The following is a 25,764-nucleotide window of genomic DNA, read 5'->3' as shown; positions in this document are numbered from 1 at the left end:
CCCATTTTGTAGTGGGACGGCTGATGTTGTTGTTGCTGCCGCTGATGCTGATGACGATGACGATGATTTGTTCAATTTCGCATCTTATATTCACTCTTAGGCAACTTATAACAGACATACTGTAAAATACGCTCCCGAATACTCTCACATCACTCCTGTATTTCATTTGAATGGTTTGTATTAGCACCCAGGCAGTGACATGTGAAGGTGTGTGATTGCTGGGCCTCAGAATCATGTGTGTTCACGAGCCATAAGTATTTACTGTACACGTTCTTCAAGGACACTGTACTTTTATACCCATTTGCACCAATCTCCAAGGCCTGTATTCTCGTCGGGCAAGGAAGTTCCTTAGCACTTCTTCCTAACCAATTTATTTTGCTTATTACTCCTTACTAGCCTCTTCTGCGTTATGTAAACCATTCTGAGAACACCATACACTGCATCAGTAAAGTACAGAATTCTATTAAGCGGCCGTATTAAAAAATAAATCGCTCAGGAAAAGGTGCAATAGAGCCTTCTTAAGCAATGAGAGTACGGGCCTAGGTCTCATCTGCCATCGTTCTTAGATATCTGTAAGTCTGACGTGAGTGTGTGAGCGTGTATTTGGATTGAACAAAATTCGATTGTCTGCCTTTTTTATCCTCGTATGGTCGACAGGCAGTAATCTAACCCTATTTCTTCACCTCGATATATAAATTCGTCTGGTTAAGTTTCAGAATTAGGCTGTTTATTAACCTTTGTGCAGAGAGCTGGTGTGGGCGTACCGTGATTGTGTACATGGTGAGACAGGATGGGCGGGGGCGCGAAGATGTTGAGGGTCCAGCTGCAGGAGACGGGCACACTGGACCTTTACTACCAGGAGAACACGTCAGTCCACGAGGAAGACGCACTGGCTCCCATCCTCATCTCGCAGTGGTCCCTCTACCATGAGGTCAGTGGCCAGCACGCACATTTCCTGTACACAATTTTTCCACTAGGTGCTAAGTTTGATTTTCGCAGTATGATTGTTCTTTCATTACTTTTTTTCTTTACTTAGACCTAACCTAACCTAGCAGGTTAACCTAACTGGCTAAAAAACTAACCTAACCCGATACTAAGAAACAAACCTAACTTAACCTAGATTTTGCTGGATAAGAGAAAGTGCAAAATGGTACACAGAACGGAAATTAGTTGCCAGCACTTCGTCACTGCCCTCAGCACAATAGTTCGTTTATTTTAACTTGACGGATGCGTTCGTTCACTTTACAGCCTTATTTCCCTTGGCTCACTACCAGAATATTACTCTTACAACTCTAACTATTTTCCATTGCACTTCTTCATAATAGCGTCATAGTCTAGTGTTACTCTTTTGCTACGGCTCGGCATTATAGACTGAGAGATCGCAAATTTAGGGCAAGTTAAAGTGAGGATAGCAAAGCTTTTCAAACCTTAATCCATCCAGTACGGGTATGCCTATTCACTTGTTTTTCATGTCACACTAGACGATTTTATTCAGACTGAGGTAGACCTGTCATGTTAAAGAAACATAATAACATAGATTTAGAGAGGTAGAAGGGACATTAGATTTAGAGAGGTACAAGGGACATTATTAGTAACCCCTGTATTAACAGATTTCTCCCATGACACAAAATCAGTATTGTCTTATTCTACCACTTTTTACATTTCCTCTGCGTACTCTGCATTTCTACCATTTCACTCATTTTTTTTATTACATCCATATTTCTTTCTATTTCCGTCAAAATTCAGTCTATGCCCTATACCTCCTATCCCCCCTTCCCTTTGTCACATCTCAATACACAGTTTTGTTAGTTGATTTATGTTCTTATCTGTTATTACTGTTTAATTCCCCTCTTGCGTCTTTGCTTCTCTCTGCGTACCTTTAATTCTCTCCTAGCACTAGAATTAACCTTCCCATGGCCAACATGTCCCTAGTATTCTATTCCATCTAATCAGTCTAAAACACACACACACACACACACACACACACACACACACACACACACACACACACACACACACACACACACACACACACTTTTTAAATGAGATGCAGTGTGTATTAATGAATGTGGAAGAAAGTAAATGGAAACGATATAATGGCTGAGAGTAAAGACAAGACAGGCATTTGAAAGAAACAATGATGTCTAGGAATGACGACAGTTGAATGGTGGTAAAGACGACTGGATTTTGATATGCACAAGACAGGAATGTGCTGCCCATGAGAGTAGCAGTGGGAGAAGTGAAGAGAGCTGGTAATAAATGAATGTTGTGGAGAAAGTGTCTTGAAATCTTTGTGGAAAATATGCCAGAATTACACAAAATCAAGTGTCAGAGCAGTAGAAACGAGATTTAAAGAATATTTGAGGGTGACCAATAAGGAAGTGTTGGCCAGTGAAAAGAAGACAGCCCACTTAGTTGGTTTGATTACTCACTGGGAATGGACATGGATGGGGTGGTGAAAAAGCTCTATGTAGGTGATTCATGAGAAGGAGGCGGCGAGATAAGTCAAGAAGAAGAAGAACGTGAGCCAGATATGAGAAGAATGTGAGATAGGAAATCCAAGGAAGCAAAAGACTGGGTGAATAATAGAATGAGATGGTGGAAGTATGTATTCATGGAGATGTACAGTTGCGGATCTAAACACTTATTCGCTTCATTACGAAAAATAACGAAGCAGTGAGCAATAACTTTTGAGACCCAACAATTCGATCTCTGGAATCCAACACATTTTTCAGAATATCATGAGAATCTGATATTTGTCTGACTAATATATTAATATCCATAACTCTACGCGACAAGGACTTCACCTCTCTTTTAAACTTAGCAGTCAGTGGAATGTTCTCTACTGAATTCCATTGTTTCCTTTCCTCTGTTGTCTTTGCATTTGTTTTCCATTACCAATTAACCTTCCTCTTTGTGCTCTGTCTTGCTCGCGTTCCCCTCCACACACTTTTTAAATCGATCTTCTGTTCTACTGTACACCCCATCTTTTTATGCTCCTTCAGATGCAGTCTATATTTGAAACTCTAACCCCTCCTCTTACCTCATCTCAGTATACAATAGTAGCTTTCCTTTGTCCCTGTTTTTCTTTCACTCTTTTATTCCTCTCTTAGCATCTCCCTGCTTCACTGCCAGCTTCCCATCACCCTCTCAGCTTCTTAACATAAGACTTCTACACTTCACATTCAGGCTTATTCTCTCTCCACATTACTTCTTATATAATATAGTTAGAGGAGATGGAAGCAAACGATAATGTGTAATGCAGTAAAATTTCACCAATAAAATGTAGAGAAAGAACCTCTGCTTTGTGTCTCTGTTGTTGGAGCTTGTCATCCTTCATTTCTGAGCATCTTATTAATCTTTGCTCCCTCCATTCTCACGCACATTTGTACTGTCCATTCCCTGGTACTGTCTGGAATGGACTGTCTTTCCAGTTATGTGTGAAGATTAGTAGTAGTAGTAGTAGTAGTAGCAGCAGCATTAGGATTAGTATTAGTATCAGTACTGTTGTTGTTGTTGTTTTTGTTGCTGTTATTATTATTATTATTATTATTATAGAGAATGTGAGTGCATTCAAGTACTTGGGTAGTGTGATGAGTAAGGATGGAACTTTGGGAGATGAAGTACGTGAAAGGGTACAGCAGGGAAGGAAGTTTGTTGGTACAATGAAAGCAGTGATGAGAAATAGGGAGGTGAGTATGGAAGTTAAGAAGTCACTGCATGATAGTATTGTGATCCCTACCCTGACGTATGGAAGCGAGGCGTGGACCTTGCAAGAGGGGAACAAGTCAAGAGTGAGAGCAGTGGAAATGAGTTACTTGAGAGGAGCATGTGGAGTGACATGGAGGGACAGGTTGACGAATGAAGAAGTGAAGGAACGTTGTGGGGTAGATGTGGATGTGGTTGAGAAGATTAGGAGAAATACACTGAGGTGGTTTGGACATGTGGAGAGAATGGAGAATGAAAGACTGACTAAGAGGATGTATGTAGGTGAGGTGGAGGGAGAGAGAGGGAGGGGTAGACCGAGGATGAGGTGGAGGGATGGAGTTGAGAGGTATATGAGGGAGGGGGGGGTGAGTTGGGGGGAGGGTAGTCAAATGGTGGGTGACGGAGTGACTTGGAGGCGTTTTGTCTGCGGCCACCCTTTGCGGGATTAGGGCGTCGGGCTATAGATAGATAGATAGATAGATTATTATTATTATTATTATTATTATTATTATTGTTGTTGTTGTTGTTGTTGTTGTTGTTGTTGTTGTTGTTGTTTCTGTTATTGTTATTATTTTCATCATAAGTATTAGTATCATCATCATCATCATCATTATTATATTTTCAAGCAAGCCGAACATAATTAAAGTCTCGACTAATTCGTGTCAAAGATGTTTTCGTTTTTCACGATGTAGGCTATCACCATATTCTGGGAAGCCTGAACTCGCTCAGTTCCCGTTATTCAGCTGAGGGCGGAATTTTCGACCTGGATGTATTAAATTTGACTAGTGATCATGGCGACTCATTTCTGCCTCATACGTAAGGCTAATAGAATTTTATGCAACCCCGACTTGGCATTCAATTTGTGGGATTTGCTCAGTTTTTCAGGTGAATATATATCAACTCATTAATCATCTCACATCGAGGACTCATTGGCTCTTTTATTTGTCCTGTTTCCAGACGATTTTATTCAGTTAAAGAGACTATCTGGAGGGGTCAGATAATAGCCTTCACTAACTCCTACAGTATAGAAGGTCTCCTCCTTAAGTAAATATAATCATCTAGCAGCTGGATGAATGAATTTAAGTAGCCTTATTGTATTGGCAGGGTTAAGCTCACAGTATTTCATGTAATGCCACTCAGGGATGAGTGAGGCTGGTCACTCTCATCTTAAATGTCAGGACCAACTACTTAGCCCCGGGCTCCTACGCTCCTCATGGGGAAGTGTAGGATTGGGTGATGTATGGATGGATTTCATGACTGTAATTAAAGCTGTTTATCACTCATTAAAGTGTGGCGCGTTTGTTTGTCCCCCACGTGTGTTTATTCTGCAAAACATCTATCTATTAATGTGTTCTGTTTATCATCTCTAACTTTGCTCTAATTTCTCTCAGTTGAACACGGTTTTCTGGGATTAGTGTGGATAAATTATCCAAGTCAGAATGTATTAATATGGGCTTCTTGTAAGACAGAAGAGAAGCAGTGGTCGTGTAAGGGCCCGTGAGATGACCTGCCAGACCCCACCCAGTTACACCATGGACAAGACCACTCAAAAGTCCACCACCACCACACAGGTCAGTACAGAGTGGTTTTGTGGTGTGGTGTGGTGAGGTGTGGTTGTGTTGAAGTGTGTGCTGTGTGGTGTGATATGGTGTGTTGTGTTGTGTGTTTTGGTGTGTGTTCTGGTGTGTTTCGATATGGTTTTGTGTGGGATGTGGTGTGGTGTGGCGTAGCAGAGGTCGTGTATCGGCTCGTGAGATGACCTGCCAAACATACTCAGCTACACCATGGATGCCACCACACAAAATCAACCACCACTACACCAGTCAGTGTAGGAGGGTGTTTGTGGAATTTTAGGACACATGAGGCAAAGTGGTCACAGCACTTGAACTGATTATTGAGGTATCGCATGTTTGAACCTAGTCCCTTATTCACAAAGGTATGTTCAGTTCCTTTTCGTAACTGTGATTTCTTTTAGCACTGGTATTGCATATGATGGCGTTAGATGAGTTACTACGCTTCCCTCTTCTTTAATATGAAATAGGTTTATTGAGGAGCTATTAAAGTACTGAGGAGCTATTAAAGTCCTGTAGCGACAGATCTGTACACGATTCTAGCGGGCTATACTATACACGTTAAAGTAGGGTACTGAGGGGAAATTAATCTATATGTAATGGGTGACTTGCGTGAAAAATCTGGCATGAAACCTTTAAAGTATAATATGATGGACGGTGTTTATGTGTCAGTGGAAAATTCTAATTGATATCCGCTGAAGCACAACTGATATATGAAACCGTTAATCTGACTGAAGAAACTGACATCAATTCCAAAAACAGAAATGGTAAGTGATGTTGTGTGCCGAGAGAAAATGGTGATGGATGTCAGTTGAGACATATTGCACAGTAGTGAGTCATCAACTTCCGCCTCTGCCAGTCCAGTCCAGGACAAAGAACTTTCTCAATACTCTCCGTTCTGACATATTGGCAGTTCGTGTGCCCCATCTTAGCCTCGGATTATTACAAATTTCAAGTTTCCTCCTCGATTTCGGTCCACCTCTTCCTCTCATTCTTTCTCTGGGTTCGAATCCACAAGCACAGTTACGATCATTTACTTGTCGTATTGTTTTCGTCAAAATTGTTGTCGTCGCCGTCATCGTTGTTGTTGTTGTATAGCATCAAGTTCAGCTGAAATGTAAACCAGGTGGACTTAAATTACCCGTCTTCCGCAATGCACCATCCTCCTATTCAGGGGACCGGGAAGTAGTTAAAAAACGCTTTTATAACAAAGCAAAAGATGCGCCTTGTTATATAACTTAGGATCATTTCCCTGTCCATCACCCCCCTGTAACTATGGTTTCCTTCGCTGGAAGGACAAAGAAAAGAGAGTACAGACTTTGGCATGTCCCTTGCAATCTTGCTATCCATTCCATGTCGCAATTCTAGTTTGTTCAGCTGTAAAGACACACAGTGGAGAATGCAAGGTCATCCATGTTTTTTGTTACCCTACGATCAATCCCATTTTGAAAGTATAGTTGGTTTTGCTGGAAGGACAAATAAAATACCGAACAGAATCTCGCATATCACTTGTTGCCTTCTGATCAATTCTTCGTAGTTCATGTGATTTGTTTTCCAAGATAAACGTGGGAAGTAGATTGTACATTCACCGCATTTCTTGATAGATTTAGGACACATGTTGATAAATTGTTTGTTACTAAATTTTATAAGAAAATTATTTACTGAACTTTGTTTCAGGATAGTTGCTGCATGGTAACCCAGTGGAGCATGTACGATGAATACCACGCCCAAGGTAAAACACACACACACACACACACACACACACACACACACACGTGCATCACTACGGGAGTCTATGTAATTTTATGCTTACCTCTATGCGATAAAAATCAAATTAAGAGTTTTCAGCCCTTCATTGCGAGAGGTCATTCTTAAGCTAAATAAAATTGCCTGAGGACAAAAAGAATAAATTGAGAAGGACCTCATAGAATTAGTTATAATAATAATAATAACAATAATAATAATAATAATAATAATAATAATAATAATAAAAATAATAACAATAACAATAATAATAATAATAATAATAGCAAACAAATATAGATAACATATTGGACCTGATTTTAAGTGAGCCCAAGACACCGGAGTTTTGTTGTTAAGCCTGTCAACCCATTACCATTTTCTTTTACATTTTATTCCCGTTGTTACCAGACAGTTTTGTTTGCCTCTGTAGTAATTTTTCATTAATCTTTCCAGTACAAGATGATTCCCTCAGTTAAACAATAGCATATCGATGCAGTAAAAGAAAGAAATGACAATTACCCCATAATGATGAAGTGGTCAGATTACTGACTGCTGTAATACTGCACATAAAAATTATCTTTGCGTGTTTTCTGCTGAGTTACTGAAACTGTTAGACACTCAACTTATTTTTTTTTTTCCGAGTTATTGAAACATTTTAGAAAACTCTGATATTCCACTTCGTCCTACCAGTTGTGCGCGCGCTCCTTTTCTTATTTAGCTTCTTTATAATGGCATGAGGTACACTCGAAAACGATAATCGGCATCCTCTTCTCCGGAAGCCAAAGCCACTTTGCCATCAAATGCGGGCGAATGCTCGGACAAGCCAGTCAAAAGCATGAAATGTATCAGGGCTACCCAGCTGTAGCTTCCCTCCACCAACAATACATGTTCTAACACACCAGAATGTGTGAGTTGGATTTGGGATATAATGTATAGTCCTTCTCTATTGCGTGTGCATTTTTACAGCCACATGCTATATCATAGGTTTATAAATAAATAGATATGAAAAAAAAATTATTACACTCACTCATAATGAAGGTAAATCCTTCGACTGACGAGCTGTCATCCCTTGGTTACAAATCGGTCGCTTAGTTGTGTACCTGCTGCTTTGTTACAAATCGGCCACATGTTTACGAATCGTCCCCTTGGTGACAAATCGACCTTTGGGTACGAATCGACCCCTTGGGTACTAATTGGTCCTTGGTTGTTACGAGTGTTTTGTTAGGTTACCAGGCGACCCTTTGATTACGTGTCGGCCTCTTGGTTACAAGCGGTCCCTTGATTACGAGTCGCCCCCTTGGTTACGAGTCGGTCCCTTGATTACGAGTCGGCCCCTTGGTAACTGGTCGGCCCCTTGATTCAGATTGGGCTTCTTGATTACCAATCGGCCTCATGGTTACGAATCGTTCCCTTGGTTACGAGTCTCCCTCTTCTTTACGAATGGCTTCCTTTCGTTGCGAATTGCTCACTTGATTACAAGTTGCCCCCCCCCGGTGATGAGTCGGCGGCTTCTTTACGAGTCGGCCCCATGGATATGAAATGACCAATATAGCAAAAACCGGTCTTTTGTTTACGAATCTGCCCCTTGGTTACGTGTAGGTACGAGTGAGGCCCTTTGGTTACGACTCGGCATTTGGTTACCAATTTGCCTCTTGGTTGTGAATCTACCCATTGGTTGTAAATCTACCCCATGGTTGTGAATCTACCCCATGGTTGCGAATCTACCCCATGGTTGCGAATCTACCCCTTGGTTGTGAATCTACCCGATGTTTGTGAATCTACCCCATGGTTGTGAATCTACCCCACGGTTGTGAATCTACCCCATGGTTGTGAATCTACCCCATGGTTGCTAATCGACCTGTTACGTAATAATCGTCCGCTTGGTTGCGAATCGGCCCCTTCGTTACGGAACGCTCTGTTGGTCTTGAATTACCCCTTTACTGTATATGATTCCCTTGGTTAACAATGGGCCAATTGGATATGAATGGACCGCTTGGCTACGAATCGGTTTCTTGATATCCGCACTTCCGCGATCGCACATAATTCCTAGCATTTTCTTCAGATTATCAGGATTAAACCTCTGCCCTCTCAATCATGAAATAGGCATTATCTTGGTAAATTCACTAGAAAGGCATTAAAAAATCACTTGAGGTATTCGTGGCCAAATCCGGGCTCTGAAAATAATGTAAATAGGCAAACTATATTTTGCATGATGAAAAAAAAAAGTCATTTATCTTGGTAAATAAAAAAAAAAAAATGCATTTATGACATTTATAACTGGCCTGGCTCTGCTGTGCTTACTATTGATAATTTGTAGTAGAATAGCTTGTAAATAGATCAGAAAGTCTTACTGCTACACTGTTCGGTCTAAAGAAAAAAAAAATAGTCTCTAAAAAACAATGATGTGCAATAAGTACTGTATCATGCAAGTTCAGAAGAAAGGCCGGTCTCTCGTAGTAACTCATACAATTTCGTTTTCTTTACTACGCAGATCAGAAAGAACAGGAGAGTGTCGATGACGGAGAAACGAATTTAGTGAAGAAATATTACTACGGAGAGTATCAGGAGAAGAATAAGGTATGAATATTGTTTTCCTCTCCTTCCCTCCCGTCTCTCTCTCTCTCTCTCTCTCTCTCTCTCTCTAGCTCGAGGTCACGCCACAATGACATCATTCTGGTTGATGGCAGACGATTTTCATTAGCTTAGGTGAACGTTCTTGTAGGGAAATGGTTAATGACAGCAGTATTTCCCCCACCGTTATGAAATTCCTTAACTTAGTAAGACGTGTTGAAGCTTTATTATAAAATTAATGACTAAATGCAAAACACATATATACTGAATGGAAGCACTGTCTAAAATTAAGGTGTGGGAGGGTGATTTTGGGATACTATAATTTTATTCATAGTTTAAGGCACTCCAGTCTACTGTGGCCCACGGGGATTTAAGACTGAGGGCTGGTTAGGGTTCAGTGTCCAAGCAGTGACTTCAGGGACGGGCGACTGGTCAAAAGGAACTGTATAATAGCTTAACAATACGCTTTCCGGCAGTTGTCTTTTTACAGTACTTTTCTCTTCTTATTAAAACGATACTGTTGGTGTGTTGGCATTTTGGGAGTCCTCTCTGAAATTAAACCCAACCAGCAAGACCAGTAAGACCCTCGCCTCAATATCAGTAAGTTGTCTAGACCCAGGACTGTACAATCCTGAAAGTGATATAATATGATTGATAGGTAGATGTACTATATTTGTTAAAACACTGAATGTACGTCTTCACTTATTATCCTCAGTGCTGTAATTTTTAGTGTCATTGCAGGACGAGAGAGAGAGTTAACCATTAATTCTCTTCAGGAAGATACTGAGGAGGAGAAAGAATCAGATACAGATGGAGGTAGTGAAGATGAGGGTGGAGGCGGGCGTAGTGGTGTGGAAGTGGGAGGGCTGCTGAGAGGGCTGGGGTGGGTGGAGCGACAACTCTCATCCACAAACAACATCCACCTCCTCCACGCCTACACTGGATACACCAGCACCACCACCACCAGGGACAGGCACGGCGAGGCAGGTGGGTGGTGAGGGAGGGGCAGGAGGAGAAGGAGGGAGTGCGAGGCAGGTGATCGATGAGGTTAGAGGTCAGGTATGTGAGTCGCATGGGAGAGGCGGATATAACAGACAGGACAGATGTATACATAAAAGCGAGTTATCGAAGGGACAGGTTTATTCACATTCTCTTAATCTGTCTGTTATTTGTGAAAAGCTTAATCAAATCCGTCGGTTCAGCTGTACTTTCGAAATTTTACTCCCTTCACCCTCAACATATTTCACTGACTCCATGAACCCCACTCTGCAATTTTAGACATCTCTCTGCTAAATGTCGCTTTGAAGTGCAGTAGCTGTCACTTCAGTATCTCCGCCTTTCAAGCGTAACAGTAGTATTTGCTATTACAAAAATAGGGAGGGGGATAGTCATTTACAATAATCGGGTTTTCACGAAAGGAATAATATTAAGTGAAGTTATATGCATCCTTTATTGGCTACCTTTCCCAGTGTTTTGTTTCTGTGCCTGATAATTTGTATGAATACATGTCTGATAATTCCAATTCATTGAGGGTTCTCATACTGAACTTTGATTCTGGATCATACTTCACCTCGCTTCAGAGGTGAGAATTGAGGCTGGGGGGATTGTAATGATAAGGATGAAGTAATAATGTTGATAATTATTGTTATTATTATTATTATTATTATTATTATTATTATTGTTATGAAGATTACTTATTGATGTATATTAATATTGGTGTTTTGCTACATTTTGACACCTTTTGAGAGTCAATTTAGCGACTTTTGACAATTCTTTCCCACTTGACCACAGGAGAGGGTGCAGAGGAGCGGCGCACAACCAGTCAGGGTGAAGGGTGTCGGGCAGAGGAGCTGTGGAACTTTGCCTGCTCCGACACCCACCAACGGAGGGTCAACCACGTCACCTATTGCAACTCACAGGTCAGTCACGCGAACGTCTGCCAGGAGTCTATATATCTCACTATGATTTCATCTAACAATAATAAAAATAGAAAAGTATTGCAAGGAAACCAAGTGACATGGGAAAATCTTTACTTTTTTTTAATGTATTGTATATAGATCATGTTTAGAACAGGGAATGAATACTTGTGTGCCTGTGTGTGAATCATGTGGATGATGATGATGATGTGAATTATCATCTTGGCCTTGCATGTACGTCTCGGAATTATGGATAGGTTTTCAGTTCTTCTCGTGTTTTTCTCCTCTTTTTTTTTCATAACTGCTGTGGGTTAGTGGGTCAGAATGAATGCTAGCAACCTCGGAGTCGAGCATTAGGTCCCAGAGAAGGCTCTGGTTATTGAGTACAACACACAAACACACACACACACACACACACACACACACACACACACACACTCCTTTGAACAGGGGCAACGCATAAGCCACTCAAAACGGGAGTGTATGGCTTAAAACTGAATTATTATCATCTGCTTCCATGGGCACTCTATTGATTGGTCTTTTACAACAGTACTATGTTTTTGTTTCTTTCTGGATTCAACCAATTTATTAGTGGGAGATTGGGTTAGGATAATGACATCTACTTCAATTCTAAAAAAAAAAATTACCGCTGCCTATAGTCTTTAAGAGCTAAGGTTTCTAAGGAAATACATATATGACTCCGTAAATTAATTACTGTTCTCTGTATCAAAATGTGTGTTGCAGGAGTGTGAATCTGCTGTCAGTAAGTCTGAAATCTTGTTAACGCTTTTCCTTTTCTATAAATAGAAACGAAGCCCTCCGTAAGTTACTCGTAAATCGAAGTCCTCTCCATGTGCACGAAAATACAGTAATACTCCTATCAACCCATTCACTTTGATGCCGTAAAATTTTTGCCGGATTCTCGATACGTGAGACTATTTCAGTCAGCTTAAGACAGCACCCTAGTAGTGGTCCAGTTATGGCACTAGTAACAATTATGACCTTAGTTAAGTCGATGGGCATAAATCGAAAACTTCTCCTCCTCCTCCAGTTGGGACTACGAAAAACAGGTAGCCTGCCATATTCCATACAGTACAGTAATGTCTTTCTTGTAGTTATTTCTTGCAGCCTTAAGATGCTTTTGCCTCTCCATTTCACAGACCATCTTCTAAGCTTAACAAGATGATCTGATGAAGTGCGTAAAACAGCACCTTATTATAACAGTTAAAAACAAAGCTTCATTAAAGGTTACATCTCTGAGTAAATAATACTTCTCACAGCGTCCTTTGCGTTGTGCTCCTGGGTGCAAATATCAAAACTGCAGTCGATCTCGGGACTTTTACTTTTCCATGAGGATGTGTCTTTGTCTTTTAGTATTAGTTTAGGTTAGATTAAATTAAGTGGGGTTAGGTAGGTTTAGTGAGGGTGATCTTCCAGGACAAAAAAAAAAAAAAAAAAAAAAAAACAGGAGCGCTTTGAAAAAAATGGCTTACCGTAACTATGCCTCGCGAATATTTTGCTCCTCCCCTTGCTCATGTTTGCCCGGCAGCGCAGAAATTACGGAGTCCGAAGTAAACTCAGCTGCCACGGATTATATTTTAAGGGATGACAGTGACGCCAGCAAAATTGGATTCCCTACTCAATGACTCGTGCTCTCGGTAGTTGAAACCTGTGGAAAATAATCACCCCCTCTCTACGGTGCTCCAAAACGTAAGGATATTACCGACGTGGCGTAAATGTCGGTCTCAATTGGGTTAGGTCAGAGTTATATCACTTCACAGTTAAGATCCATTACGTTAGATTATATTTTGAGAGCCAGGAATTTAGCACTGTGTCCACGAATCTCCAAAATAATAAGAGATACACCACTCAAATCCAGTCTAGCAAATATAAACAAACCATGTAGTGATGTGACGGTGATCTAACTCAATTCAGACCTACATTTTACCGCCGTGTCCCATATTTCTAACATTATGGAAAGTCCGCGGATCTCCATCTTCGTCTACGTCGAGGTGGTGCTACTGTGCTTTCGTTCAAGTCTCTTTTTTTTCTTCTTTTGCAGTGGTTGGTGGTGGCGGCGTATGGAGAGCCCTGCTTCACGGGAGGCGGGGGTGGTTTGTTGTGTGGGTGGAGTGCCAAGAGAATAGGACACCCGGAAGTCAGGTTAGTGCCATCACCAGTGGCGTCACCAGGGGTCAGATTTTGGAGGGGCTGTAGCTCTGGTGTAGGTAGAAGGGGGGGGGGGCGAGCGAAGCGAGCCTATGCAGCTGGGGGTACGGGGGGGAGCTGTAAGCCCCCCCGGAAAATTTTTCGGAAATTGAGCAGTTTTAGGGGCATTTTTGAGGCCTATAGATGAAGAAAAAGTAAAATAAGGTCTCATAGGCTATTAATAAGAAACTTATAGGACACATGAATATTGATGGGCCTAATGCCAGGTATCAGTAAGCCTTATGATATAATGTGTACAAGGTAATTGTATAAAGCTTTTTTGCAGATAATAGTTTTTCTTCAATTGCTAGTATTATGTGGTATCAACGGTTTCTTAGTCTTACCATATTAAATTTGATAATTCAAAGAAGCTCTTTATTCAATGTATATAGATATAATTGCCAAGATTTATCTTCCATTACCGGTACTGTGATAGGAAAACAAAGCCGTTCACAAAAAAACAAAAATTATAAAATAGATCTCATGCCGGTTCTTCAGCAGGTATATCAAGGTTATCACTTGTGCTGGGCGGTGGCTAAAAAAATAATGAGAAAATATAGTATATATTAGAGAGAGAGAGATAGAGATAGAGAGAGAGAGAGAGAGAGAGAGAGAGAGAGAGAGAGAGAGATTTAGCCTACTGTCCCACTCTGTACGTTTAGGACAATATATTTGCAACAATGAGAAATAGCCTAGGCCTAGTCAATTTAAAAATAAATCAATAAAAAAAATCCTGGCCTAAGCTTCATAAAATGACTACTGAAATAGTTTGATATAGGGCTACTTACACATGTCTGAATGGGTTCAGCTTTGGGGTTATCTGGGGTTGCTTCTGGCACCTCATTCCCAATAACAGCCACTTTTTCTTGGCATTCATCTGAGTCATCTTTGGAGGTGCGGGTGAGAATTTCCTTATGTCACTCTGTCCCTGAAGATTTTTAAATAACCTTTTCATCACTTGAGTGGCTGCTGGCTGATATCCGCAAATGTATTAATGTAGAATAGCCTATAAAAGGGAAATGACATTCAGTTCTGACTGTCGAGTGTCGACTGAACCAAGTACTGCTGACTTTGTATAGAGTATAGGCTAGATCTCATATCTGTAAAAACAAAAATGAACAGGTAAAGTGAGGTGGCTAGCAATATACCGGAACGTAGTAACGTCTATACAGCCACTGAAACCAATACATTCAAATAAAACCGAAAACAACACAGGATTTAGCCACAGTTCACAGACACTTCTCAATGTAAACAAACATTCCTAGTTCCGATACTCTGAACATTCGAATTTGTGAAAAATTGCATAGATCAGGGCCTGTATTAATAAAAACTTCTAGAAGTACTCTTAAAATTACTACTAAAGTGGTTGTAGCTGAAAGGTGCTTCTAAAAGTTCCTCCTAGGAGGACTCGTAGTAGTAATTTCGCTCCAAACATAAAGTGTTATCAACACAAAGAATCTCTGCTTAATATATTTAAAAAAATTATCAGTAAGTAGTTTAAAAATGAAAAACTAGCTTTTATATATAGAAACAACATCTGTTTGATCATAAATTATGATTCTTTACGAATGTCGATATAATGGATAAAATGTAAACACATCGACCGTGTGGTCAGCTGATCGTGCCTGCTCCCATCGGGGCATCGTGTGTACGTGGCACAGTGACCGTCAACAATGGCACAATTTCAAGATTCCACGGCTGCACATAAATTCAGGAGAAAGAGAAACTGGACGGAGGGAGTGTACGAGGGACCTTCACAAAACTCTTAACAACGTATGGAGCAGTTAGAGTATAGAGTGTTTCCTTTATCACATTGCTCACTGATGGCTACGATGGTCCAAAGTCATCACAATTACACTGCTGCATTTTTCCAGTTGCAAGGTACCTAAATAGTATCAATATTTTCATCTCGGGTGTGAGAGGATGGTTTCAATGTGTGGGCCTTTCCAGTACATCTCTTACTAAATCAGTAATAAACAAGATGCTCTCACGATCGAAACGGTACCTTCTTACAAGTTCTTGATCATCATACGATGCATCCTTCCGAGCTCGAAAATTTCTGCGTGGTGGGTGGTGTCGGTCAGCCATGGTCTATGTTGTCTTGCCTCTTGGTGTTTGAGGGACGCAGTTACTGTGTTTACTGTTACTAAAAGCCTTACTATCTCCTTTAAAAGTCCTTGTGGAGGACTTTTATTTTATAGCGATTTTACGAGTAAACTTAGGAGTTAAAAGTAACTTTTAGGAGTACTTCTAGAAGTTAGGAGCCAAATTTCACTTTGAGAGGAACTTTTTACTTCTAGGAGTTTTTAATAATACGGGCACAGATATTTTAGACTGCATAATCCAATTTTTAAAGCTCCGTGATTAATATATACCATATTATATATTGTAAATATATAATAAGTCTGATAAATGTAATACAATCTTGCATTCTTTGTGCAATAAATATATTTAAAAGAAAACCAAGCTTGGAAAAAGTATATGGGAAACTATTATGATTTGAGTCATAGGTTTACGTAAATTGTGAATAACTAATTACATTATATAGCTATAAATGATATTGTATTAAACTAATATGGATGCACGAATAAAAGTGGATTGGCGGTAGGGGGTTGGGGGAAAGCTGGTGGGTCAATGCAGAGCTGCAAGCATACTATGTAAGCTGGTGATTTTTTATTATTATTATTTTGGAGGGGCTGCAATTTTGGGGGGGCTGAGTCCTTGATTTGGGGGGGCTAAGCCTCCCCTAGCCCCCCCCTTGTGACGCCACTGGCCATCACCCTCCAGGGAGCCCATGAGTTTACTGACACTCATGACGAAATCGGACATAGGGTCGTATCCTAAGTCGATTTGGAGATTTTGTAACACCTTTTCCATAGCTATTTATTTTGCACATTATAGCTTAATATCCTCTTGAATGTTAATGATGAAAATTACATCAATGTTAAATTGATGTACGAGTATATAACGTACAAGAGAATGGTAATGTGTAATATACATAATAAATCTCCAGGGAAGAGATGGTATAATGCCTCCTGCTGCACCTAAAATACGGTCCATATCCTGACACAGATTGTCTGATTGTGGAAATTAGAATAATAACTGTAAGAACAACTTATTTCACGTGATCGCATTCTGGACAAGCCGTTTTTCTTGTTCAGACATAATGTAGGTGACCGTGGAATACAGAATAATCTGAACGTAGCTCAGTGCCATAGGGTATTCTTTTAATTTCTGGTCATTGCTACACGATCGGACAATTTGCCTCAGAATTGTGTGATTCTGGCCTTGGTGGGAAGTGGCGCTTAAACCCCTTTACATCGCTGACGTTCTTTAATAGTGTATTATGGATGCCACAAGACGATTATATTCAGTCAAAGATTTACCTCTTGCAGAGATCACTTCATAAAGGCTATTTCTGTCTCCTCTAGTTTGAATATTCTTGTAAAAATATAACGACTAGTCGTCAGATAACGAAAAATGCTTGTAGTGATTGTCATAGACATTTGTCTTTACGTACGGCCAGAGTGAAGTAACGCAGGTGGTGGTATTCCATCATGTTTTCCCACTCTGTCCATTCATAATGTTGACACAAACGTTCTCATAACACACAGACATGCATGCACTCTACAGTACACTCACTACAGACACCCCTCCTGGCTCGTACATGGCCTGCATGAGGACTGAAGTTGACACCAATACCGTACTTGTCTTATAGCACAGCGTCCCTGAGCGGAGACAAAGATACAGAAACAGATAGATACAGATAACGAGAGAGAGAGAGAGAGAGAGAGAGAGAGAGAGAGAGAGAGAGACGAATAGACAAATAGACTGAAGGACAGACAGACAGACAGACGGGCAGGTAGGCAATCACACACACACACACACACACACACACACGCACCGTTACAGTGCCTATCAATTTTCAGAGTGAACCTCAGTGCCGCTGCGACGGTGGTGAGCTGCTGTCCGTCTGCACCACAGCTGTGTTGCGTGGCTCTGTTGGACGGCACCTTGCATGTCTACCAGCTGGACACCCCAACACCACTACTGCTATTGGACACAAGGTACAATATTCATAAAGTTTCCTGAGCATTAGGCGTGCATAAGACTGCTTGTTCATACTTCATTTTTCACTCATCCAGTTACCAAACAGTTCACAGCAAAACTAAGGTCAATAGTTATGTTTAAAATAATATGACTAAAGTGATATTTGATAATGGTTCGCTTCTTTGGGGTCTTTTACATAGAAAGTGGTTATCATCCTCTGTGAATACGGACGCAGGTTAGTAAGACTCATGGGAACTGCTCAGCGGGGAGCCTTCCAAGTTCACATAAGGCCAGCAATGCAATCTGATGTTAAAAACTTTTTACCTGACATATGACAAAGCGAAGTGCGAGTGAAAACAGTGTTCGCATTCGTAAGTGGGTCTGAAGATTTGAAACACCCCTCCCTCAACAATTTCTTGTGAATATTACACCTCAGTAGCCTTATGTATGCAGCTGATGAACACTTTGTCAATATTTAGGCGATGTGGTTAATGTAAAAGAGAATGGCAAGGTGTAATATGAGGGGAAAAAATGAAGAAAAGGTGGTGCGACGCCTCCTACGCCACCTGCAACACGGTCCCACATATCACTGAAATCTGGCATTGTATTTGTGTTTGCAGTGGGAGTGTGTACAAGCACTGTGGCCCCGTGTGGTCAGTTGAGTGGCGCATCACACAATCTGCCAACCCTCAAACCTCATCCCAAGCTCAGGTTAGTACTTCAATTCCATCAGTCTATATACTGTATCTACAATTAACCAGACGCTTTAATCCTGGAGGGGGCGGCCACGAATAGTTTTCCCCCATGTCACTGTCTTTCTCCATCAGGTAGCCCTCTGAACTTATACCATCCGCATTCATATACCTCTCCACCCCATCTCTCCACTTCATACTCGGTGTTCTCTTTCCTCTCTCACTCTCCACACTCATATGCACTCCCTTAGTTAATCTCATTCTGCATTCTCTTCACATGACCAGCTTATTTCTTTTAACACCTTCCAGCACATCCATATCAACATCATAACTTTCTCATTTTTCTGTCTCCGCATAATTCCACATGGTTCTCTTATATAACTCCTCTCACTTTTAACGTGAGTCCTTCCAACAAAGTCCAAGCTTCACTTCCGCACATTAAAATGGGGATCACTTCCATGCTCATTTCCCTATTTCTTATCACTGCCCTATTATATTTACACTATTTCACCCCGTGTTACTTAAGTTATTCTAAAATCATTGGCCCTGCTCTACCACTCTTTCCACTTCTGGTTGAGTGGTCTGTCTGTCTCTTGCTTAACTCTTTTAGTACAACGACATCCTTTCCCCTGAGTTTGATAGAAAGCCCTATATCTTGAAAGTGTTGGCGCACTTTTTATTTAATTCTTGCTATCAATCAGACGATTTTATTCGGTTTAGGAAAGACATTATGAGTGGGGGGGATCAGATTCAGCCTCCATTGGCCCCTTTACTATTAGTGGGCCTAAAATTGAATAATAATCATCTGTCAGTGGCCTGAGTAAAGTAAAAAGTACGTCATCGTTGTAAGAAGTTATGCTTACGAGAATATGGTTGCTTGTGTACTGTTGTTTGTTCACTTACAATAAATGTCTTTTGTTAATTCGCTAGAGCAACCAATATACTTTACGTTTTACACTTAATCTTTGCTGACTTGTGGAACCCTTGTGTTCTACTATTTGTTATGCTTAGAAACATATGGAAACCTTAATACTTGTTTTCTCGCATGCTATTGTTTATCTGCATACTCACGATAGTATCAACCTAATTATTAAACTGTTTACTTACGACACTGTTTGTTTACATGTGCCATGTGGACCTCGTTTGTGCTGTGGGTCAGGAGGGACGGCGACAGGCACTAGTGTCTGCCTCGGAAGATGGGACCGTGAAGGAATGGCTGCTGGGACGACACGGCGCATTTAGGTGTACTAGTAAGTTACACCATACTTTGTCACTGCACGGTGGAGTGACTGCTACGGAGACACGGAGCGCTCAGAAGTCTGTCTATCTGTCTGTTTAAAGCCAGACACCTTAATCATAAAGGAGGCAGCCAGAAACAATCTGCCTCCATGTCACCCTGTCTTTTGCAGTCAGCTTGCCCTTCCCCCATTTCACACCACCTTCATTCTGCCTTTCCACCTCATCAACTTACCTCATCCTCAGTCTTTCCCTCCCTTTCTCCCTCCTCATTTCACTGTCATACGCCATGTGTTGCTGTATTTCTGTTGACTGACACTCAACATTCATTGTACGAACTAAAGCTCACATTTATGACACTCACATTAAGCACTCACAGCGCTCACCTACTGTTCGTGGGACGACACGGATCAATCAGGTGAGCTAGTAAGTTGTATAGCATCATATGTGAGTGTACTGTAGGGTACTCACGCTTTATTTTTTCGTAAACTTCATGTGGGCATTAGTTCTTCGTCTTTGGCATTTTACTGTAGCTTCTTTTGCACTGTGGACCCTGCTTCACCAAAGTCCTTTAGCGATACAAATGAAGTCATGATGATGATAATTACTCACATTTATAATTTCTGCATTTACTCTCAACACTGATTTTCAGGCGCTGACGAGGAGCCTACACATGGAGGTGGTGTGTACCCTAGCCCTAGGTGAAGTTAAGCACCTGTGGCATTCACTTGGGAGCCAGATCTTCTCATACTTCCCTGTACTTTGTAGCGGATATGATCGAGGTTCGACCCTGGCCAGGAGCTGTCTACCGCATATTGGTTCCTGTTTCTTACACGGTGTATGTAGCCTACAGTGCTGTATCTGTAAGATGGTCCCACAGAAGCAGTTGCTAACCTGTGGTAGACGGGTCTGCATATCCAGACAGATCGTGCTTAAACAGCAACAACAACAAGACCGATTTACTCGTACATCCAAAACTTAACGCATCACTGCGCTCACTCATTGAAATCACACTCACACTCACTGCACTTCCTTTGCGCATTTACCTCTCTTTTCTGTAACTGCACAGGAGTCTTTACAGTGTGTGTTTACTCTCCATTCTTTAGCACATACTCTAAGGATCACCTCCACTTTCAACAATCACCACCTTACTCTTAGCTGCAGTGCATCAGCTATTTCATCTCCTTCAATGAATCAAGTTTCCATTCACCAGCACATTACGTTGAGAGTCACCTTCTCTCTCAACAGTCATCACTGTATTTTTATCTACATCTACTCCTCACAAATTAAAATTTTTCCTATATTCCAGCATTGATGAAGGTGTGTCTGCCACCCTGGGTATCTCTGGAAATTATAGGGGGACTGAAGGAGATACTACCAGAGGAGGAGGAGCTGGAGGGGGTGATGGAGGGCAAGGGCGGTGGTGTTAATGGTGGTGGTGGTGGCGGTGATGGTGGCGGTAATGGTAGCAGTGGGAGAGGCTGTGGCGGTGGCAGTGGCCCTGTTGGTGAGGGTGGAGGCGGCCAGCTGTTGCCAGACTCTGTCCCCGCCACCAGCCTTAAGTTCAGGCCAGGCGACCCAACGTCATACCTGGTTGGCACTGTGGCCGGGCATCTACTTGTGGTAGGTGGGGAGGCACTGTGCCTTTTTCCACTTCAGATCGACATGTTCTTGAACGGAGCACGTATGGATATGTGGGCATAGTCATCTGTCTGAACAAGTCATGACACTGTGAAATCATTATATATTTTCTTGTGTAATTTTCATGTTCTGTAATTGAAAATGCTTTTTTTTTCTCATCAGATGAACTACTTTTGGATTGAATGGACATTTAACTGTCATATATCAGGAAGTTTACCAGCACAGAGTAAACCTGATTGTGTCTATTATTGATCCTAGCGTAGTCGATAGGCATTAATCTAAGCCTTCTTCTTCGTAATTGTCATCCACCAGTGCCGCACGTTCGAGCGTCGTGGCAGCGTGGCGGTGTTTGGGGGTCATCGCGGCCTGGTGACGGCACTCGATTGGCGCCCTAACCAGCAAGGAGACCCAGCCACAGTCTTCCTCTCGGCAGCCCTCGACGACACCATCAGAGTCTGGCATCTGGACAAACCACAGCCACACTGCATCCTTAGGAACCCTCAGGTGGCTAACTACACACCCACACTACACCACTGTAATCATACTCCTTGCACACCACACACCTTACACATACCACACACCAAGCACCTACACATCACACCACACACTTAAATCCATCACAGCCACACTGCATCCTTAAGAAGAGCAACTACCCACCCATCGTACAGCACTGCCATCACACACACAAACACATCACACATTTATGCATACCACATCCACACTACATCCTAAAGAACCTTCATTACATAACAGCCTTACACCGCTGACATCACAGACCAACCCCTTCCACGACAGACTGCATGAGCAAACAAACTGATTAATCGATTAGTAAGGAATAGTTAACTCTATATGGCGGTTGTGAGTTAATAAAGAAAAATGCAAAATGTTAAAAATCTGTAGATGTTTTGGCCTGTGAGGTATAGACAGGATTCAGGGGATCTAAAGATGTGAGATTGGTCTGGTCCAATTCACTGGGCATGCACTTGATGGTTTGCCCTCTTTCGTACTTTTCCTTTCCTTGACTCTGGATCCTACTACACTCTATCTTTAGATGGAGAGAACCGTCTTGTGATGATGAGGAGGAGGAGGAGTAGAGGTAGGAGGAGGACTGAACCTTTGATTAAGAGAACTAGTGATGCACTGTCATTTCTTCATTAACGCAGTATATATACTGATTGTGTTGATTATAATAAATGATTCTGTCTCACTGGCACACTGAAGCCATTCCCGCTGCACGACAGTGCTGACTCTCCCTCTTTTGCCAGGCTTCAGGGTGCGGTAACCTTGTGGCAGATGTGCAGTTAATAAGACATCAACCTAAGCCTTCTTTTTCATGCATCCTCCTGCAGTACAGTTGGAAACCTAGGTGTGAAATTGATTATTGTATGTGTATTGTAAGGGAAGATTGTGGCTTGGTAAAAATCATCATCTGCCATAATGATCCTCGTATAATCAACAGGCAACAATTTTATCCATTTTCTTTTAGGCATCCTCTGGTCCCGGTGGTTACGTTGACGCGTGCTGGTGCCCGTGGTATGGTAACCTTGTGGCGGGTGTGCACGGTGGGGGGCTGCATCTGTGGGATATATCAGTGTCCACCCATACACCCGCCCTCACACACCCTGTACCCGCCGCAACCTGTGTCGCCTTTAGTCCCCACACCAGGGTATGTAAATTAGTTCGAGTACCTTGGTAGTTAACACTCGTGTCCAGGACAGCTCTAACAATCCTTCTCCTCCCTAAGCCAAATATATATATATTAAGCTGAGAGTGTCATAGGAGCCAGAGTGTTAATAGAAGTTTACTTTATTGGCTACATTATCACAGTTTTAAATGCTGTATAAAAAGTTATAATTAACATAAAACCTTAGACTTCCTGAGACACTTAGTATTTATGTATGGTTGTTGTGAGCCCTTCAACATGGGCAGCAGTGCCACAGATACACTGAGTTAAGTCTTCCTTCTATGATTTCCCGCCTTTGTGGAAGAGTTGTTATGCACTAAATCATAGACCAGCTAGAGTAACCTCATTGCCTGGAAACTCAGGATCATTCATTACAATTATATCTAGGGAATACATAGAGAAATTCTGTCATATTAACGAAATGGGGATTTTCACGAGCCATTTTGGACCAGTCCAGAATGGTCTGAAGTGTTTAGACAGCCTTAGATTTATTTGAGAATAAATTAAGACCGATTTCATCTTGACTTAAGCTCCTACTCCATGGGAGGATTGAGTAGGCATAGCCATGTATAAAATCAGCTGAACTGGGTAAACAAAAGGAAATTAAAAGAAAATGAATCAGCTGAACTAAAAATATCGAGGTTTTTAACGTAGCGTACAAGAGCTTTTCTCCTCACCTAAAAGAAGAAAAAAAATGCGAGTACTCGGCACTGTTCACACTCTGTCATGATGATAGGGTCAGAATCACGCCATAAGGAGAAATAAACCTTAATCCTAAATTTCTGGCGAACATCGCATTGTAATTACCTTGAGCAAAGATGACAGCATTTGTCCTTGAAAAATTATTGCTGGGAATTGCTTTTACAGCCGTCGTTATCTTGCAATACTGTATAGAAATTCGCACACTTTTGCCGATGTAAATATTGGATTACTTCAAGCGTAACTGAATGATCTCTTGTCAATTTAGACCTAAGTAATCACTGATTATACTAGGCATCTACATTATATCGCCTTACCACGTCAGTACTGGACGTCATTTGTGCAAAATTCGATTTTTTGTAGTATCAGTATTTTTATTACGTCCTCCATCTTTGCACCATCAGCTGTTTACCACTGACACCGAAACGCTCTTGACTGCCCTTGTCACATGGTGCTAATGTGCAGCTTTATGAGAATGGATTTGAGACTAGTCTAAGCCAATCATCCTTAGGACAGAGGATTTCTTTAACCAGTCTGGACAGATCAGACTGCCTCAGCAGAACTTTCACGGGATCGGTCCTGACCAGTGTGAATCAGTCTAAAAAATCTGGAAAGATGTGCTGTGGTTCACTCTGGTTTGTCCCTGCCTCGTAAGTCTACCACGTTTCTACTTCTGCGCATAGACAGGTGATAAAATGAAGTATACAGTATAGCTTACCTTAACATTGGTAAAATATTCAGAGGGTTAGCCGCTCCATTGCCTAAAGCAGCGTGGTAGTGGGTGACAGGAGTGGTGCACTGAGTATGAATCACCTACAGTGCCTCACCATCGTCGCCTAACGTATCCTAACCACCTCCACTTAACCAAACCAAACCAAACTAAACTAAACCAAACCAAACCAAACCAAACCAAACCAAACCAAACCAAACTAAAGCAAACCAAACCAACCCCAACCCAAACACCCAACTCAACCTAACCCAACCCAGCCTAACCTAACCAAACCAAACCTAGCCAAATGTAATCAAGCCTAACCGTACCACAGTGCCACCCTAACAGCTTGTACCGTTGCATTTTAACCACTGTAACCTCCCAACAGAACGTGGTGGTGGGTGACAGGAGTGGTGCAGTGCGTGTGGTTCACTTAGAAGGCCTCACCGTCACCACCTCCACCGCCTTCCACCGATTCTCCACCGTACTTAAAAGGTTCCGTAACAAATATAAATATATATATATATATATATATATATATATATATATATATATATATAATATATATATATATATATATATATATATATATATATATATATATATATATATATAAATATATACCTTCGCTCATTTAGTTACTACACGCTCGGCAACACAGCTAAAGCGAATATTAAAATATAACTGCCAGACATACTGCTATGGACACTTCTTTATTGTCAAAATTGTTCAAGATCTTAATAGATCTTTATTACTACTTCCGCAGGATCTCAGTGCTCGGGCTGAAATCGGACCAAGACCACGAGTAGCGGGATAAAAGGAGACTGAGAGAGGAGGATGAGAAAATGGGGAAGAAATATAGTTTGTGATATGATTGTGATTTGTCGCAGAAAGTGACTGATGTGATTGCTTGAAGAGGGAAATGTGTTTGAAAGACGACTTTGCGATAGGGAAAGGAAGGAAGCGGTATGTGGTGTGTAACGTGGTGATAAACTTCCACAAAAAGTAACTCTCGAGAATATTAGAAAAAGGAAATGAGTTTGGAAAATGACAGCTATAAAGAGTGTAATGTTCTAAGCAGTTTATGCATATGTAACAGAACAAATGTAAATAATGACTTTGCTGAAAGAAAAAAAAAGAGAGAAATTACATGACATGCAGAAGAGTTTTGATAAGGTGTGGAAAAACGAGAAAGAAAACGGTTGATTTGTGAAATGGAGAGAGAGAGAGAGAGAGAGAGAGGAAAAGATGAAAAAGGAGAAAATTACTGGTTAATGAAAGGAAGAGAAGGTGCGTGATTCGCGAGAAAATAAGACAAAAAATTAAATGATGAAAT

At 41.3% G+C, this 25,764-nt stretch overlaps 1 protein-coding gene across 1 annotated transcript; it reads left to right on the top strand.

Moving 5' to 3' along the window:
- Positions 1 to 808: 808 nt before the first annotated feature.
- LOC145418162 (dynein axonemal intermediate chain 4-like) lies at positions 809 to 25,237 on the top strand. Its single transcript, XM_080286683.1, has 15 exons — positions 809 to 931; positions 5,178 to 5,279; positions 6,957 to 7,011; positions 10,374 to 10,580; positions 11,385 to 11,512; positions 13,572 to 13,672; positions 17,647 to 17,784; positions 18,388 to 18,478; positions 19,634 to 19,709; positions 21,005 to 21,086; positions 21,192 to 21,318; positions 21,649 to 21,840; positions 22,823 to 23,002; positions 24,817 to 24,923; positions 25,195 to 25,237. The coding sequence occupies exons 1-15, from the start codon at positions 809 to 811 to the stop codon at positions 25,235 to 25,237; spliced, it is 1,752 nt and encodes a 583-aa protein (XP_080142809.1).
- The last annotated feature ends 527 nt before the right edge of the window (positions 25,238 to 25,764 follow it).

This window comes from Coenobita brevimanus, chromosome 112 (assembly GCF_032717465.1).
Source record: "Coenobita brevimanus isolate Jiangsu-jjx chromosome 112, ASM3271746v2, whole genome shotgun sequence".
NCBI classification, from domain to species: Eukaryota; Metazoa; Arthropoda; class Malacostraca; order Decapoda; family Coenobitidae; genus Coenobita; species Coenobita brevimanus.
This window is presented reverse-complemented; position numbering and strand designations above follow the sequence as displayed.